This window comes from Phyllopteryx taeniolatus, chromosome 2 (genome assembly GCF_024500385.1).
Source record: "Phyllopteryx taeniolatus isolate TA_2022b chromosome 2, UOR_Ptae_1.2, whole genome shotgun sequence".
In the NCBI taxonomy this organism is placed as follows: domain Eukaryota; kingdom Metazoa; phylum Chordata; class Actinopteri; order Syngnathiformes; family Syngnathidae; genus Phyllopteryx; species Phyllopteryx taeniolatus.
In genome coordinates this window covers 40,301,489-40,321,679 of record NC_084503.1, presented here as the reverse complement: position 1 = coordinate 40,321,679, position 20,191 = coordinate 40,301,489, and the positions used below count along the sequence as shown (strand labels likewise).

At 42.6% G+C, this 20,191-nt stretch overlaps 1 protein-coding gene across 1 annotated transcript; it reads left to right on the top strand.

Annotated features, from left to right (window-relative positions):
* The first annotated feature begins 6,376 nt into the window (after positions 1-6,376).
* On the top strand, positions 6,377-19,894 carry sh2d7 (SH2 domain containing 7). The gene is made up of 7 exons (XM_061749768.1): positions 6,377-6,552; positions 7,650-7,739; positions 8,069-8,234; positions 8,623-8,865; positions 16,560-17,174; positions 17,257-19,372; positions 19,448-19,894. Exons 1-6 carry the CDS (start codon positions 6,389-6,391, stop codon positions 17,299-17,301), a joined length of 1,323 nt encoding a protein of 440 aa, XP_061605752.1. The 5' UTR covers positions 6,377-6,388; the 3' UTR covers positions 17,302-19,372; positions 19,448-19,894.
* Positions 19,895-20,191: the final 297 nt, after the last annotated feature.

Here is a 20,191-nt window from a genome sequence, read left to right as displayed (position 1 = left end):
ATCGCGGGAGTGCTGGAGCCTATCCCAGCTATCTTCGGGCGGGAGGCGGGGTACACCCTGAACCGGTCGCCAGCCAATCGCAGGGCACAGCAACTCATTTGAAACGGAATTCAAAAATATAATGTAGTGTTTACTGTACATGTGTGCTTGAGGCTATTAAAAACAATTCTTTATTGTTCTTAACAGCTATGAAGGTAAGTCGCAACTTGGCAACAATAGAAAAATGCGAGTCCCAGGCTACAACAGCTGACCTCCACAATAGGGCCCTACCCAATGGAGACGAGTGCAGGTGCAGGTGTGGCGTCACCTCGACAACTCGATGACCTGAAGCAGCAAGCCACCTTTTTTTTAGTTTTCAAAATATGTCACGGGTAAGTCACTTTGTTGTGCAAGATTGTACAGTATTTGCAAATGTAGACATTAGCTAATACACATTAGCTAAATAAGTAACATTATGAAGTCCCAGATGTGGACTTTGGCTAATATTAGCAACGTTAGCTTGTGCATAGCTAGGCCACTATTATAATGGGCTCGCTACTTTTGTAGCCAAGTTAGGCTTTATCGTGCAATTAGGCTCATCGGATGACTGACTGGTGGCACCTTCGAATTTGTATGGAAATGGTATGCTACCTTTTATCTAGCACCGTTAGACACTCATGCCATTAGCACTGCTAAATGTCTGGCTGAGAGCTGTTTTTTATTTTTTTTTAAATCAACTTTTTTTTGCAGTTCAGCACCACCCATCCACTCAGATGTATGTAAAAAGGCGGCAATGGCAGTGAGATCTTCATTCTAATGGCATTGATATTTGTCTTATTTTAAGCAGGCTATGTGGGTACTGTATAAATAGCTTATATGGTGTTACATATTCATAGATCACTTTACACTTGAGACTATGTGAGTCCGTGGATGCATCTGTCATGGAAACAATGAGTCCCAGCCCTCGAACAATGAGTCCCTGCAACTTATCATCAGTACAGATACAGTAATCCTCTCTATATCACGGTTCTTGCTTTGCTACACATTCGCTACGCTATCTTTTATACTGTTTGTACAATATTTTTGTGTTATCCATTGCTCTTGCTCTCTCTCAATATCCATCCATCCATCCATTTTCTGAGCCGCTTTTCCTCACTAGGGTCGCGGGCGTGCTGGAGCCTATCCCAGCTGTCATCGGGCAGGAGGCAGGGTACACCCTGAACTGGTTGCCAGCCAATCGCAGGGCACATAGGAACAAACAATCATTTGCACTCACAGTCATGCCTACGGGCAATTTAGAGTCTCCAATTCATGCATGTTTTTGGGATGTGGGAGGAAACCGGAGTGCCCGGAGAAAACCCACGCAGGCACGGGGAGAACATGCAAACTCCACACAGGCGGGGCCGGGGATTGAACCCGGGTCCTCAGCACTGTGAGGCTGACGCTCTAACCAGTCGGCCACCGTGCCGCCCTCTCTCAATATATTATGTGTTTAAATGTGTTGCTTTAGGTGTGTTTACAGGCTTTCAAAAAATGTAATTGCTGTAAATTCAACAAAAATATAAAGAGTGTATTTAAATAGGGTGTTTGTATTTCAAGGATTTCACTTATTACTGATACACATATAGTACATAGGGCGACTCTTGTAAAAAGATATCCTACGCGGGATTTCCTGCACTACGCCCGAGTACTACTCCCACTTGTGTGCATCGACGGAGCCGTCATTCCACCAGCGGCTTTTTGCTTTTATGAGCGGCTCGCCCGGTTTTTATCCCAGATGTGGTCGGCCTGCAAGATCGGATCGGGGTCCTTCGGTGGCCTGCTCACCTGCCGATGACGTCACACTACAGCAGCTCCAACCGGATAAAGTACATTGCGCGAGTCAGATGAGTTTGGGTTAAAACTTAAAGCCCCTTGCGCTTTGGTTTTCTTTTTCCCATTTGTTATTTCAGTTCACCTCGAACATTTGTCTGCATATACAACCCCAATTCCAATGAAGTTGGGACGGTGTGTTAAACATAAATAAAAACAATACATTGATTTGCAAATCATGTTCAACCTATATTTAATTGAATACACTACAAAGACAAGATATTTAATGTTCAAACTGATAAACTTTATTGTCTTTAGCACATAATCATTAACTTAGATTTTTTTTTCACTAGTCTTAATTGGACTTGTGAATTTTTCAATAACAGTTTCCTTACTTGGTATGATACCCTTCACAGTTAGACCATCAACTTGAAGCTTGAACGTTGACATGTTCCATCACTTGCCATTTTTAACTTCCAATTCAATCATTAGACCAGCTTTGTTTATCTAATTGTTTGTACATGATAAACAATGTAAAGTCAACATTTTAGATCATAGGGAACATTAAGGTTGTTTATATTTTTTATTTAATTCAGGTTTAACTATTGCCATTTTTGACTGCTAAAACCCGAGATGTACCTTTTCAGTGTTATGAAATGAATCTTTTTCTATTTGTCTAGCTGTAGCAATAGATTAGAAACATACTTCTTGTTCTTCAGCTGAAGTACACCCGTCTGTTGTAAGTGTTGTGAGCTTTGTAAAGGTAGACTACTTGTAAATAATAAAAATTATATTTAATACTTGTCTTAGCTTGTTTGTACTTTTGCATGTTTGCATTATTGTTTCTCACTAGTACATTTGCATTGTGTATGTCATAACTGTTTTGTGTGATAAGAATGTTTGCATGTGTGCATATATTGTTAGTAAACGATAATACAGCCATTTAGACCTGTGCGTAATTGTAACACCAGCGGTCTTTGCCAGTGCCCATGTCATGTTACAAGCACCAGTAACAATCCACAGTGCACCACACAACATCGTCCGGTTCAGGGTGTACCCCGCCTCTCATCCAAAGATAGCTGGGATAGGCTCCAGCACGCCCGCGACCCTTGTGAGGATAAAGCGGTACAGAAAATGGATGGATGTCATCCAATTTACATGCTTAGTAAATACCTAAAATTAAATACTCTTACCACAAAACAGAAATTCTGTGAATAAGAATGGTAATGCATTTTAAATACAACAATCAACCTCAAATTCAAATAACCACAATTTGCACATGATAACTCTTATGCATTAAGCTACAGTTATATTAAACAGCTCACATAACTAAATTAAAAATAATAGCTACATAAAATACCTATACAGTACTGCATGGGTCAAGAACTTTTTGGAAACTGAGAGCTACTTCTTGGGTACTGATTAATTCCAAGGGCTACCAGTTATATACACACTTCTAAAATAACATATTTGTTGTCTTTAATAATATTTTAATTGTAATTGTTATTATTAATAATTAAAGATATTAATGTGTGAAAACACTGATCATGTTAATAATTTATCCCGATAATTATTGTAGAAGACAGATAAAAATCTATATACAACACTTTTCTTTTCTAAATCTCTGCCAGCGTTTACATTTTAGAGTTTATACAAAAAGGCATTCATAGACCTCTAGTATTGCTTTTTATTACTGCATATACCAGAGTGATAAACCTACATAAAGGTCAGCTATCAGAAATGTAACAAATCCTGTAACTCAAGAACCATTTTACCAACCCAAACTGCCATTTTGATCTGATTATATTACAGTTATACAGCTTTTTAATCAATAAATATAACTCAGAATGTGTCCTCCGGGTTCTGAATATTGCATCTTCCCGTCTTCTGCTACCGTCGGCTATTTTTTGAACTGTGACGTAACATGCACCACGCCCTCATTTAAGTTCATTTTATTCCTCATTAATGTACACACAGCACCCCATATTGACAGAAAAAAACAGAATTGTTGAAATTCTTGTAGATTTATTAAAAAAGAAAAAATTAAATATCACACAGCCATAAGTATTCAGACCCTTAGCTGTGACACTCATATATTTAACCCGGGTGCTGTCCATTTCTTCTGATCATCTGAGATGGTTCTACACCTTCTTTGGAGTCCAGCTGTGTTTGATTATACTGATTGGACTTGATAAGGAAAGCCACACACCTGTCTATATAAGACCTTACAGCTCACAGTGCATGTCAGAGCAAATGAGAAACATGAGGTCAAAGGAACTATCTGAAGAGCTCAGAGACAGAATTGTGGCAAAGCACAGATCCGGCCAAGGTTACAAAAAAGATTCTGCTGGACTTAAGGTTCCTAAGAGCACAGTGGCCTCCATAATTCTTAAATGGAAGACGTTTGGGATGGCCAGAACCCTTCCTAGAGCTGGCCGTCCAGCCAAACTGAGCAATCGGGAGAGAATAGCCTTGGTGAGAGAGGTAAAGAAGAACCCAAAGATCCCTAGGGCTGAGCTCCAGAGATGCAGTCAGGAGATGGGAGAACGTTTTAGAAAGTCAACCATCACTGCAGCCCTCCACCAGTCGGGGCTTTATGGCAGAGTGGCCCGACGGAAGCCTCTCCTCAGTGCAAGACACATGAAAGCCAGCATGGAGTTTACTAAAAAGCACCTGAAGGACTCCAAGATGGTGAGAAATAAGATTATCTGGTCTGATGAGACCAAGATAGAACTTTTTGGCCTTAATTCTAAGCGGTATGGGTGGAGAAAACCAGGCACTGCTCATCACCTGTCCAATACAGTCCCAACAGTGAAGCATGGTGGTGGCAGCATCATGCTTTGGGGGTGTTTTTCAGTTGCAGGGACAGGAAAACTGGTTGCAATCGAAGGAAAGATGAATGCGGCCAAGTACAGGGATATCCGGGACGAAAACCATCTCTGGGCCGAAGGGTCACCTTCCAACAAGACAATGACCCGAAGCACACAGCTAAAATAACGAAGGAGTGGCTTCAGAACAACTCCGTGACTGTTCTTGAATGGCTCAGCCAGAGCCCTGACTTAAACCCAATTGTGCATCTCTGGAGAGACCCGAAAATGTCCACCAACGTTCAACATTCAACCTCACAAAACTGGAGAGGATTTGCAAGGAGGAATGGCAGAGGATCCCCAAATCCAGGTATGAAAAACTTGTTGCATCATTCCCAAAAAGACTCATGGCTGTATTAGCTCAAAAGGGTCCTTCTACTATATACTGAGCAAAGGGTCTGAATACTTATGGCTGTGTGATATTTCAGTTTTTCTTTTTTAATAAATCTGCAAAAACATTTCTGTCAATGTGGGGTGCTGTGTGTACATTAATGTGGGAAAAAAAGAATTGAAGTGATTTTAGCAAATGGCTGCAATATAACAAGGAGTGAAACATTTAAGGGGGTTTGAAAACTTTACATACCTACTGTATACATTGATATTTTTCCCCCCACATGGAAAAAACTCCACCAACAGCTATATTTGCCCCGCGATTGACTGGTGACCAATCTGTGTCCAGTTGTATTCCGCCTCTAGCCCAAAGTCAGCTGGGATAGGCTTCAGCTCACCTGCTTCCTTAACGAGGACAAGCTGCAAATGCATGGATGGATGGATGGTTATGAATTTAATATTTTGCGATTTGTATTTGGGGATTTCATTATTGCTGTATATTTAAGTTGTATTATATATCAAACTTTGGTTAATGTACATGTTGATTCCTTCATACATTTTCTGTACAGCTTCTCCTCACTAGGGTCGCGGGTGTGCTGGAGCCTCTCCCAGCTATCTTCAGGCGAGAGACGGAGTACACCCTAAACTGGTCACCAGCCAATCACAGGGCACATATAAACAAACAAACATTGTCACTCACATTCACACCTACGGGCAATATAGAGTTTTAAATTAACCTACCATGCATATTTTTGGGATGTGGGCGGAAACCGGAGTACCCGGAGAAAACCCACGCAGGCATGGGGAGAAAATGCAAACTCCACACATGCGGGGCCGGGGATTGAAACCCGGTTCCCAGAACTGTGAGGCAGATGTGCTAACCAGTCGTCCACCGTGCTGCTTCATTTGCATGTTTCCAGTTTAAATGATTAAGTTTGTTTCTGTTTTTGCCTTCCTCAGTAGATATTGTGATGATAACCTTAGAATATGTTTTAATTACCGCTGTATCATGATACAGTATACTCATGTTATTGCATGGGTTTATCATCCTATTGTGAGTTGCTCTGGGGTTCCTGTACTTACTAGCTACCGTATCTCCATACCTACCTGCATGTCTGTTTGTACTGTCAACCCATCATGCCACACTTTTCCTTTTATCTTTCTCCTTCCTCATTTAGTAACGTACTGTACGTGCTGGTCACATTGCATTGAATGAGAGACACGGAACACAGATAGCCAGTGAAAGTCAGCGGAGTGATAAAGTGATGATAAACTCAAAACATTATCATTGGTCACAAGAGAGAGGTGTTTTATAGTCAAATGAGCACCTGCCCTTCCTTTTGAGAGATGATCCAGACAGGGGGCATTCATTCAGGATTAGAGCTCTGTGTGTTGCTTTCATGAAAAACGGGATGGAGACACAGCCATGTGTTGATCTGCATCTGGAATCATCTGAGGGGGGCCTGAAGGAGCTGGTGCTCCGGTGGTTCATTGGGACACAGGCGCAGCGCATTCTGCAAAATGGATATTTTCCTAGCTGGTTTCAAGGCTTAACTCGAAGAGAGTAAGAAACAAACAAAAAAACAATGATTACCTTTTAAAGCATGAAATAGAGTGATAGAGTGTTCTATTTCCCCCCTTTCATGATGGACAAAATGTGTATTTCTTTTGGCTTTATTTGTTCTGGTAGATAAGCAGACATACTACTTTACTAAAATAGAAAGTTTCATCTGTATATATGTATGTGATCATGACATATCCCAAATCTCTTCGCTTATGAGATCACAACTGTATCTCACAACTGATAACATGCGCCTTTTTTAGATGCAGTAATTCTGTTCTATGAGTTATTTGTATTTACTTGAGAGTTTTCATCTTTTATGTTCCTGTGCTGCATAATATTGGCATGTTTACTGACACTAGATCAACAAATTTCCCCCATAGCAAATCCATATTGGACATATTGTTCGATATACTGTAAATCTGGCTGTGTGAAGGAATTTTACAATGTTAAAATTAAAACCAATACTGTACAATCTTATAATTATGATGTAATGGTGTCAGACCTGCTGCATGGTATTTGAATCAATTCAGGCCCTAGTGCAATGACTGTGCATATTTTGCTACATAAATAAATACAGTACAGTAAAAATGAATATACGCTGGGTGGCTTGAGTACATTACATTATTCTCACATTCACACACTAATGGTGGACATGTCTACAGATTATCAAGAGGAACCACGGGGTAACCCATCAACTCTTCATTTTGTGTGAAAACATTCAAAAGGGTGTATCCCCTGAGCGTGTCTATTCCCTTAATGCATCATGCTATTAAAAAAGAAAAAAAGAAAAAAGAAAATGCATTTATTTGGTACTGTCATTGGGGCATTTTGGGCATGTTCAAAATCTTAATAAATCGAGCCTTTCAGTGTAGCCCATTGTCGAGTTAAATTCAAAACCCTGACACATCTTAATTTTCCATTTACAGTACAAAGCAGAATTGAAAAAAAATAAACTCTTAAACGCTCACCCATAAAGCTACCTGAGCAATTAAAGAGAAGCTGTAAGTTTCGCAGTATTGCAGTGAAATTATTAACGCAATTGAAATATTACCCAACTCAGTTGCTTGTGGTGTTTGTTGTTTGCCTCCCTGTCACAGGCATGCAGAAGATCTCCTAAGAGATAAAGCTCTGGGCTCTTTTCTCATTCGCCTCAGTGATAAAGCCATCGGCTACATCCTTTCCTACAAGTAAGAAATAGAAGATGGAGGTACCATTATGCACATAAACATATAGAGAGAATTAAGTGAGCTTAGCTGAAGTGTAATATACAGCTCAATACAATTAGAACACTACAAACCACTACAACCATCGATTTTATAGGCCTATAGGAATTTATATGGAGTTGGTTCCACTTTTGCAGTTATAAAAGCTTCCACTTAGACTTTCACAAATATTTTCTAATGTGATTTCTTTGTTCATTCATCGAGAAAACGATGAATATTATTAATGAATCTAGCTTTTTTTTTTAAATTTTTTTTTTTTTAAAAAAACAATCAATTGTGCATTTCCTCTACAGGGGCCTTGACAGATGCCGGCATTTTGTTATATCTCAAAACCAAGAAGGACTTTTCGTCATATCAGGTGACTGTCACACCTACTGCTGTATCACTGAGCTGATAGAACATTTCAAAGTCAACCCAATCCAGCCTTTTGGAGAGTACCTGACAACCAGCTGTTATGAGGTGAGGTGTTTGAGGGCAACTTCAACCCTCATCTGCCATGTGAGCTATTACTGCTGTAGCTACAAGTAGACTGAAGCTTGTTTACAAGGCCTTAGAATGATTACTATTTTGTCCCCTGATAAATTGTGGTTGTGAACTGTACCACTGCAGGATTATATTGCAAGCATGAATTAAAAGGAGAGACACATTTCAACTAAGAAGACATGATAATGTTAAATGTTTGCAATCCAAATGGCCAACTCTGGAAACTGCAAAATACCGACACTGACTTTTGTATACAAAAAAACTCACATTTCAAACTGACTGTTGAATCTGACTTTAGTTTATGGAACATGTGTTTGAAAGTAGCCGTAAAGAGGAAATTCAGTAACGGGGTTGTTGTTTCCAGCCAAACACAGGTGAGCTGTATGATGTGGTGAATTACAACAGCAAAGGGAAAACAGGAGTAAGTGTCCATGCTCTGCGGAGCCTGTGCGACCGGAATATTAAGAGTAGTGCTGGAAACAATCCTTTGATTCTGGAACAAACTGGTGATGTGCGCACCACAGTTCAGCCACCTGCACTGCCACCTAAATCCAGAAACAAAAACCTGGCTGCAACACTGTCTGTAGACTCCATGTCCCTCTCACAGGTAAGAAACAGGCACAACTGACAATCATTTCCTGCCGAGATTTGTTTAACCGAGCTATTACATGTAGACTCTATAATGCTAATCACAAACAAACTTCTGATTGCAAGTGGAAGATTAATTTTCTGCCAGTTGTGTAGTGGGTGAGTCAAGTATTTATGAATGTGTAGCGATTATGTATAAAATATGAATTGTAATTAATTTAGGATTAAGTAATAAGCGTTTGCGTTATTTCCGGCTTATCGTAAAATTTAAAATCAAACTAATGTCTCGAAAAGGGCACCACGTCAAATTTTTCAAGTTTATCTTGCGAAATGACGACAAACCTTTTTTAATCAGTCTCATGATCTGAAGGTCGCTACACTCTACGACATTTTGAGTCCTAGGTTACTTAAATTCAGAACACACATAGAATACGACGACGAGTGGAATTTTATGGTATATTTAATGAAACACACAACTACAAACTACAGCAAGAAAATAACACTAAGGGTAAACGAAAGAGAGAAAATAAGGCGTACGAAAATGGATAAGAGTGTGTGGTCGCTGGGTTAAACTAAATGAGCGTGTGAGTGTTTAAAGCAGTGAGTCAGAGCGAGAGAAGGCAAAGTTGGGATTTCATATGAAGCTAGTAATTTCCCCACAATTCTTACGCACTGATGTTGTACATCATAGTAAGGATTGCAGTGTCGACTCAAGAACGCAGATCAGGTGGTCTTTGGGGTGGTCTTCGTCCGGACCTCAGGCGGAAACGAAGGAGGTTCGGTTGAAGAAAAAACATCCACAAAAATAAAAAGAAATAGGACAGGAAAGTTTTTGTCCCGTTTGGGGTGCGCTCATAACTTCCCTGCCGGTTAACCTGGTGGCGAGCAGAGCTCTGGCCCTCAGAGGCTTGCGGGATCCGTCAGGGATCCCAGCAGCTGCTCGTTGAGGTCCCGTCCACCAATCGTGGCTAGGGAACGCGATCGGAGCCACATGGTCGACTTCTTCAATCGAAAATGCCGCCGGCTTGGTTGTGGTGGGACGTGGTGGTATTACACAGTCACCCAGACCGCTAGTTATTCGATAAACACAACGAAGCGATTGGGAGGTGATTGTTTATTCTACAGTGCACAGTGGTTAGGGTTAGTTAGTTAGGTCAGTACCATAAAAGTGCAAAGAAATGCACAATTGCACTTTCGCCACACTATTTTTGTTATTTTCCGTCGTAAAAAGTGTATTTGGTTGTTTTTACTTTTTATTTACACAAGAATACAGTTTTACTGGCGTGTTAAGAGCACAATGCATTAGGTGTCATGAACGGAACAGAGGACAGGACCCAAAATGCACGACTCCAATACAAAGGGACAGTTTCACAAAAGAGAGGTTTAATAAACGAGCAGAGGTCGGTACACAGGCAGGCAATCCGAAAAGGCAACAGTATCCAAAAAATATGAGGCAAAGAGGCAAGGTCAATAATCGGAACAGGGTCTAGTCTTACTATGAGTCGCTGACGTGGAAACAAGGATTGCTGGAACGTGACAACAAGGTACAACGAACTGCCGACCAGAAAGAATGAGACACGAGGTTAAATGCAAGGGCTAATTAGGGTAAACGAGGCACAGGTGGGGAAGATGCTCTCAGTAGCAGGTGTGAACGAGACAGGGGAAAGACAACAACCAGAACACACACCCATGACAGTACCCCCCCCCCCCCCCCCCCCCTCTCTTAACGGCCGTGGAAGTCCCGAATGAGTGAGTCATCCACGATAAACCCAGACGGCACCCAGGAACGTTCCTCAGGCCCGTAGCCCTCCCAGTCCACCAGATATTGAAACCCCCTCCGACGAGACGACAACAGCCGCCTCACCGTCAAGACAGGGACCCCATCCACGAAACGGGGGGGAGGAGGGGGCCTGGAAGGCGGGACCAGAAGGGACTCCTGGGCGGGCTTGAGCAGGCTGACGTGAAATGGCGGGTGGACCCGCATCGACCTTGGGAGCCTAAGCTTCACGGTGACAGGGTTGATGACCTTTATGATGGGGAAGGGGCCAACGAACCTGGGAGTGAGCTACATACTCCACGCGGAGGGGAATATGTTTGGTGGAGAGCCAAACTCGCTGACCCACTTTGTAGTTCGGGCCCGATGTCCTCCTACGGTCAGCTGCGGTTTTGTAGGACCGTCCTTGACGTGGCAGCATCTGGCGGGCTCGCTCCCAGGTCCTTCTGCAGCGTCTCACCAAGGTCAATGCAGCTGGAACCGTGGACTCTGGGGCTATGGCAGGTAATAGTGCATGGTTGGTTGGTAACCATGCACAATGTGAAAAGGTGATAGACCAGTGGATGCAGAGGGGAGAGAATTGTGAGAGAACTCGACCCAAACCAGTTTCTGAGACCAGGATTGTGGCTCCTGTGAAGCGAGACATTGGAGCCCATTCTCCAGGTCCTGGTTCAGCCTCTCGATTTGTCCGTTGGTTTCAGGATGAAACCCAGATGACAGACTGACGGTAGCACTTCTTAGACTGCAATACTCCTTCGAAAATCGTGAAATGAATTGGGGGCCCCTATCAGATACCACATTCTTGAGGAAACCATGAAACCCGAACACCTGGTTTATCATCAACTCAGCAGTGTCTTTAGCTGAGGGGAATTTCGGAAGTGCAATGAAGTGTGCCATCTTAGAGAACCTGTCAACAACTGTGAGAATGGTGGTATTTCCTTTAGAGGAATCCCGTCACAAAGTCTACAGTGATGTCTGACCAAGGACATTGTGGTATTGGCAGGGGTTGTAACTCCCCAGAAGGACGCTTATGAGCGGGCTTGTTAGCAGCACATACCTGGCAAGCATTGACGTAATTGATAACGTCCCTTCTAACATTGGGCCACCAAAAGCGTTGTTCGACCATGGATTGCGTCTTGTCCATGCCTAGGTGACATACAGTCCGGTTAGTGTGAGCCCAGTGGATGACTCTTCCCCTTAAGGTCCGAACCACATAAAGCCTGTTTTCAGGGCAATCTTCAGGGCTAAGAGTATTATTCAGAGCCTCTTTCACCACAGTTTCAACGTCCCAAACAAAAGCAGAAATAAAACATGACTTGGGCAAAATAGTTTTCGGGTCGGACAAAGAATTCTCTTCGCAGAAAATACGTGACAAAGCATCTGGCTTACCATTTTTAGAACCAAGTCTGTAGGATAACATTAAATCAAATCTCGGAAAGAATAGAGCCCATCTAGCCTGACTAGCATTTAATCTTTGAGCAGATTTAAGATACTCAAGGTTCTTGTGATCTGTCCATACTAAAAACGGAGTCTGTGTCCCCTCTAGTCAGTGCCTCCACTCCACCAAAGCCACCTTGACCGCCAGCAGTTCACGGTCACCTATGTCATAATTTCTCTCGGCTGGAGTCAGTTTTTTAGAGGGATAAGCACAAGGATGTAATTTACCATCATTGAGACATTTCTGGGAGAGCACTGCTCCTATACCGGCATCAGACGTATAAACTTCTACAATGAACTGCTGTTTGGGATCTGGCAAAATGAGGACGGGAGTGGAGGTAAAGCTCGATTTTAGTTTCTGTAAAGCTGACTGACAAACCGGGTTCCACACAAAGGGTCTGTGTGGCGAGGTAAGATCATGCAAAGGCAAGGCTATTGAACTGAAATTTCTAATGAATTTTCTGTAGAAGTTTGTGAACCCTAAGAACCTTTGTACATCTTTGCGTGACGTGGGAGTAGGCCAATTAATCACGGCATCGACTTTGCAAGGGTCCATTTTGACTTCACCTTGAGCCAGCACGCAACCCAGAAAAGAAACGGACGCCTTGTGGAACTCACATTTCTCAGCCTTGACATAAAGTTCATTCTGCAGTAACCGCTGCAATACAGAGAGGACATGAATGATGTGAGTCTCCTCCTCCGGGGAGAATATATAAATATCGTCCAAATAGACAAAAACATACACATTCAACATGTCACGCAGGACATCATTGACAAGGTTTTGGAAAACAGCAGGAGCGTTAGTGAGTCCAAAAGGCATTACCAAATACTCATATTGTCCCGTTGGTGTGTTGAATGCTGTTTTCCATTCATCCCCCTCCCTTATCCTGACTAGATGATACGCATTTCTTAAGTCTAGTTTGGTGAAAACCTTGGCTCCCTCCAGGAACTCAAAGGCAGTGGAGATGAGAGGATGAGGGCACCTGTTTTTCACAGTTATCTCGGTAATCGATACAGGGTCGCAGGGTCTTGTCCTTTTTGTCCACAAAGAAAAATCCTGCTCCCGCATGGGATGAAGATGGGCGAATAATCCCGGCTGTCAGTGATTCTTCCACATACTCCTTCATAGCCTTGTGTTCCGGCTCTGAAAAAGAGAACAACCTCCCCCGTGGAGGTGTGATTCCAGGCAGCAAGTCAACAGCACAGTCATAAGGTCTGTGGGGTGGAAGGGATTTGGCTTTGGATGTGGAAAAAACGTATTTAATGTCATGGTAACAGGTGGGCACTTGAGATAAGTCAGGATCCCCTGATGGGGTCTTTGGAATTTCATTTGAAACATAACCCTGAACATTACATGGAGGCTTGAAACAGTTCTGGGTGCAATTGCTGCTCGATGACATAACATGCCCAGAGGACCAGTCAATGTGGGGGTTATGTAATTTAAACCATGGGTTCCCTAAAATAAGGTCATGATTCATGGCGTCAAAAGCATGAAAACTAATGCGTTCCGAGTGAGAATCAGGAAATGTCAATGTGAGTGTTTGGGTGCGGTGAGTGATCTTGGCCGTAAAATTGCCATCTGCAGCATAGGTGTTGCGGTGGCGTCTTACTTGAAAGGTTCTAAGGTGCATACGTCCAACGAGGAGGGAGTTGAGTAAATTTGCGTCAGAACCAGAGTCTCTTGATCGGGAGAGCATAGTGTCACTTTAGGAAGAACCCGGGTAGGGTCTTCCTTAATGAAATTTAGACTCCCGTACCCTTGTTACCGGTACCGGCAACCTTGACGTGACAGTTGTTCACGGAATGACCCAACGGCTGGCAGTAGAAGCACCGCCCTTCCCTGAGCCGGTGTTGACGTTCCTCAGGGAAGAGATGGAACCTCCCCAGTAGCAAGGGTTCATCCGTGGTGACACTAGCCAGTGGATTGAGACCGGCAACAGGGGATCTGCCTTGGTTTGGCTGGTCACCGAGGCTCGTCCTCCAAGTGCGCGGTGACGCAGCCCTCTGCCGATCTCCATCCAGCTCGCGATCCAAAAGCCTTTTGTCGATTTTTACAGTGAGAGCGATGAGAGTGTCCAAGTCAGTCGGCAGGTCTAGCGGGACCAAACGATCCTTGACGGCGGGGGATAGTCTTGAAAAAATGCATCGAGTAGTGCCCTGTTGTTCCACTGACTCTCAGCTGCTAGAATGCGAAACTCAATCGCGTAATCTGACACCCTGTGCTTGCCTTGTTGTAAGGTGACAAGGGAGCGAGCTGCCTCACGATCTGGTGTGGAATACTGAAAAACTTGCTCCAGAGTCTTTACAAAAGAAGCCCAAGAATGACACGCGGCAGAATTGAGGCTCCATTCACCAGTAGCCCACGCCTCCGCACGACCAGTCAGGTGGGAAATGACAAAAGCAATCTTTTCCCACTCGGTGGGGAAGGCAGCTGCCTGCAGCTCATAGTGGAGTTTGCACTTAGTGATGAACGGCTTAATATTCCCAGAATCTCCAGAGAACCTCTCCGGTCGAGAGAGCTGTAGGCAGACAGCAGCGGATGTGGCAGGTGGCTGCATGGTGACTGCTTCACATGGAAACGGTGGTACAGTGGCAGCATCGGGTGTTGTGCCAGTGGGTTCCTTCTTCTGAACCATATTCATTAGAACTTCAAACTGTGAAGCCACCTGTCTCATCATAGTGTCCTGATGCTCTGACAGTCCCTTTAGATGAAGGTGGAGGGCAGCAAGCTACTAAACCAGCTTCGAGAGGCGTTGATCCTGCGTTTGAAGGGCTTTGCGCACCGGGTCTTGAGTCTGCTGGGTCCATGTTATGGCCAGTTCGTTCTGTCATGAACGGAACAGAGAACAGGACCCAGAATGCACGACTCCAATACAAATGGACAGTTTCACAAAACAGAGGTTTAATAAACGATCAGAGGTCGGTACACAGGCAGCCAATCCGAAAAGGCAACAGTATCCAAAAAACGTGAGGCAAAGAGGCAAGGTCAATAATCGAAACAAGGTCTAGTCTTACTATGAGTCGCTGACGTGGAAACAAGGAATGCTGGAATGTGACAACAAGGTACAACGAACTGCCGACCAGAATGAATGAGACACAAGGTTAAATGCAAGGGGTAAATAGGGTAAACGAGGCACAGGTGGGGAAGATGCTCTCAGGAGCAGGTGTGTACGAGACAGAGGGAAGACAACAACCAGAACACACACCCATGAAATTAGGGGTTAATTATTCATACCGAAGTATGCAGTACTAAATTATCATACAATAAGGACAGACTCACTGAAGCACTTACAATAAGCTTAGTTTAAATACTATTTACAATAAAAAACTGAGAACTTTCAACTTCGCCTGTTGTCCGGACTGTGAGCTGGTTTAACGCGCTGCACGGCTGACATCACGTAGCTAAGTGCTTCTCCCCTCCTCAATCATCCACAGCTTTGCTAGTTAAAGAGTTGCGTAATCTTGTCACGTTTTTTTCGCACTTCGCATCAAAATTACAATGGTGGGAGAAATGGTGTGTGTGTGCACCCAAAATACACGCACACACAAACGCACGCATGCACACACGCATTCACACACACACACACAGTTGTTGCCTTCATGGACCACAATCGGCATCTATCTATCTATCTATCTATCTATCTATCTATCTATCTATCTATCTATCTATCTATCTATCTATCTATCTATCTATCTATCTATCTATCTATCTATCTATCTATCTATCTATCTATCTATCTATCTATCTATCTATCTATCTATCTATCTATCTATCTATCTATCTATCTATCTTTAGAGAAGTGTACTGACAATGGTGTGCATGTTTACATGTTTATGTATGTACTGCATTTGGCATTTCAAGTCTGCACTAAGTTGCTCATTTAATGTGGTTTCAACTACACTCATATTTAAGTTATTGGTTCATGTTGATGACAACATTCTGTAACTTGTCTGGCATACATTACCAAGTAATAGGTTCGGTTAAGCTAATGCTTTTTTCGTACTATGGATAAGTGATATTCCTGCCACTTGGCAGCTGCTGAAAATAACTAAAAAGTTATTTTTTTCTGACTTATTTACTTTCAAATCAAGTAATCAGTAAAATAATTAAGTTACTTTTAAGCCCAAGTAATCAGTAAAGTACCGGTAACTAAGTTACTTTTTTAAGGTAACTGTGGCAACACTGGTTTTAAACCACTACAAGTTCTGCTACTCTTAATACATACAATTTACATGGGTCTACATACAATATATTCTTTCTTCTTGAAACTTCTTGTAACCTAAACCGAAACTTGTAATTATTACTTTGGGCTACCTACAGTCCTCAACGTCAGATGGATTTATTGCATTGCCATCTGTGTGACGTGCATCTTCATTTCTTTCAAAAGAACAGTATTTTTTTTTTATTGATTTATGATAACATGGAGACTTCACAAATTTTGCAGGTATATATGTTACATTGGACAATGATTTTGCAATGAATTTGACATGATTTGTTGCAGACTCCTGCTGTTCCAAAAAGGCGTGTTCCATTTGCCCAGAAGAGCACAAACAAAGCAGAAAGACTTGGAGAAAACATAACTTTAAAAACCAGTAGGACTTCACATTTTAACACTGACACAAGTCATCCTGGTGGCGATGTGGCTCACTCCCAACAGACACCTGTGGATGGCAGAAGCAAATCTGTACCAATGCTACACAAAAGCAAACCAGATCGACAAGAGGAGACTTACTCAAACCAGTTTAACAGTCAGCCATTCACTAACTCAGCATCTCAATCCCACGCTCCTGCCAAGAGGGTCACGTGCCACACATATTCGCATCATGACCCCACAGAGTCTTTGAGGCTGAGCAACCTGTGGTCAGAGGAGCAGAGGGATTATCTGGAATTGTCTAGGTCCAACCCGCTGTACCAGACCTCTGAAAGGCCTGAATGGAGTTCAGCTCCTCGGAGAGCCACCATGTATGCTGAGATTCAGCAGAAGCCAGCAATTGTCACTTTCCCTGACACCACCTACGAGCAGGTCCACAGCAAGACCACTGATAACCAGGGAAACACTTATGAGTCGCTAGATGACATGAAAACCAAGATGCCCAAATCTACATGGGGCAAAAATGTAAGTCAGGCATGAAAAGCACAAATGTTGATGTAAAAGACAGCATTAAATATTAGAATTTTCTGTTCTGTTTTGTTTTCAGAATATGAAATGGAAGAAATTCCTCCCCGATTATATGAAGAAATGATGTGGCATGAAGGACCTCTGGAGTAAAAATACAGATTAAGACTAAACAATAGCAAAACAGAACAAAACTATTACCGCTAGCAATGTCCATCCATCCATCCATCCATCCATCATCTGTACCACTTACCCAGCTGACTTCAGGCGACTGGTGGGGTGGACTGATCACCAGTCAGTCACAGGACTGACAAAGAGATAGCCATTCACATTCACACTCAAATGATCTCACAAACTTACCATATGCTTCCAGTTACTACCAAATTAAAAAAAATAAACAATCCTTCACAAGCACCTTTCATCCATCTATCCATGTTCTACACCGCTTGTCGTCACTAGGGTCGTGGGTATGCTGGAGCCTATCCCAGCTGTCTTTGGGCGAGAGGCGGGGTACACCCTGAACTGGTCGTCAGTCAATCGCAGGGCACATATAAACAAACAACCAGTCACACTCACATTCACACCTATGGACAATTTAGAGTCTTCAATCAACCTACCATGCATGTTTTTGGGATGTGGGAGGAAACCGGAGTACCCGGAGAAAACCCACGCGGGCACGGGGAGAACATGCAAACTCCACACAGGCGGGACCGGATTTGAAGCCTGGTTCTCAGAACTGTGAGGCAGATGTGCTAACCAGTCATCCACCGTGCCGCCCAACTTTTAAGTTCAATAAATATATTTGAAATTCTACGGGTTCATTGCCTCTCCACTGTCACTCACTAGGAGAGCAAGCATCATTTGAAGCAAGACAGTTTCATATGATCATCCATCCATCCATCCATCCATTTACATTACTGCTTGTCCACATTAGGGTCGCGGATAAACTGGAGCCTATCCCAGCAAACTTGGATGAGAGGTAGGATACCCCTTTGTCTGGTCACCAGCCAAATCGCAGGACACAAATAACTATTCACACTGACATTCACGCCTATGGACAATTTAGAGCCCTTGCATCCACAGGTCTGTTGGGGGCATGCAAAACGTGGGAGGTGCACCAGATGGAGGACTTGATTCAAGTGTACTGTACATAGGTTGAAGGAAATCAGAGTGTCGGAAGCAGGATTATTGCTTCCATACATTTCAGCCTGTAGAGCCATGAATCTATTCAGGGTGTGACCTTCATCGCACACAAGCGCTCAGGTCAAGCTCTGACATTGTGGAATTGAAGTATTGGAGTTTTATAGTAAGATAGATTTTGTTACAATGCTATGCCTATATGCAATGACAAAAACTCATTCAAATACAAATTCCATTTTAGCAATGTAGCAAGTACCGTTACCGTATATGGGGTTCAAATTTAGTAGCAATTGGACAAAATGTCTAGACAAGTTTTTCTCACCCTAAAATGTCCACATTAACAATAATGGCAGACTTGGTGTATGTCTCTATCATTCTATACAAGTATTTCAAAATTTAAATAGGACAAAACAAAATTACTTTTAATAGATTGTATACAAATAGTTCAGTCTCTGGAGTGAAGAGTATTTATGTTTGCTGCATGCACCACATGTGCGTATCTTCTTTAACTGTAAATCAGCAGCTCAGTGATAAAGTTTTGCCATGAGTGACAATCCATTGATTGTTTCTTTTTCTGTCTTTATTTGCTTTATTTTATCTTTAGACTGTGGGCTAAAAGAGACTGCTTGCCCAGTCCCAACTCCCTAGCTCTGTCACCAGTTGTCATAATAATGAAAGCCATACTTTGCATTGGCCCAGCATCAGAAGAGGTAGGGTGAGCAGTGGCTCATTTGCATAAACCAGGACCACCCCCTTAAAAAAGGCTGAGTTCAGTGAAGATAAAAAAAGAGGTTCAGTGTGTTGTAATTCCTGATCCATGCTGATCTTGAAGTATTTGAACAAAAACATGTAGCAAACATGTTACTCAGACATCTGAGTGTCATGATCTGTGCCCTGTAGTCCCTCTGTGGAGCATGGGTGGCGCTTTGTTCCTCTTTGTTCTCTCTCTCTCCAGCATTAATCACCTCCTCGCCTGTTTCAATCAGCGCTCATCACAGCCTGCACTTAAGCCTGCCAGTTCCAGTGTTCCAGCACCAGAGTATTCTCGCTCCTACGCGGTACACCGACCGACTTGTTGCTCCTCCTGCTTGTAAGAAAGATTGAACTTACTCTTTGTTTTCCTCCTCCTCCAGTGCCTTCCCGTGTCTCCTGCTCTGACGCCCGGCCCAAGCCGCACTGCCAAGCTCACTCACCTGCTCACGCTCCAGTCTCCTGCATGCTCCCTGCTCCTACGGACCCAGCTTATGGCTTGGAAGTCTCGACCCTGCGCTATCCTCAATAAATCCCCTTTCAACTGTTTCAGTCTGCTTTTGGGTCCAGTCTAAGACCATTTGGTTACCAACCGTGACACTGAGAACAGTTTTAAATTGGGAAAAAATGGCATCATATGTCTGCTTTATATAAAAGAGAGACGAAAGTTCAATGCTATACATGCTACTGTATATCTTTAATGTGTTATGTTTATAAAAGTTGAATGCATTTAAAAAACAACTAGGTTATCTGATGGATTGAAATAACATTATTGCAATTGTATAAGTATATTGTACTATACTTTTAACTTAAAGTTCACTGTAAATTTTTGTTGAAGTTCTTAATTACACTGGGTTACTAACAAAAATGTAAATTGTCCATGTTTTTTTTTTTTGTGACTGTTTTAGGACATTTTTGCATCGTTGAATCAAATAATGACATCTGTTTTTCTTGTTCAGGTCAGGTTATAATGCCAAGTTGTTAACAGCTCATTAATCAAATATTACAAACTTTGCTTACTGGAAATTGAATAGTAGACATTGATAAAAGTAAGTACCTGTAGATTGAGTGTTATGTCATCATTGTCATCAAGGCATGAACCTCCATTTATTTGAACCTCTAAAGCG

Bases quoted from the DNA above. Each gene is read 5' to 3' on its own strand.
- sh2d7 (XM_061749768.1), top strand. From the start codon at position 6,389: ATGAAAAACGGGATGGAGACACAGCCATGTGTTGATCTGCATCTGGAA. The intron at 6,553-7,649 runs GTAAGAAACAAA...TCCCTGTCACAG, and splicing joins CAAGGCTTAACTCGAAGAGA to GCATGCAGAAGATCTCCTAA. The intron at 17,175-17,256 runs GTAAGTCAGGCA...TTTTGTTTTCAG, and splicing joins AATCTACATGGGGCAAAAAT to AATATGAAATGGAAGAAATT.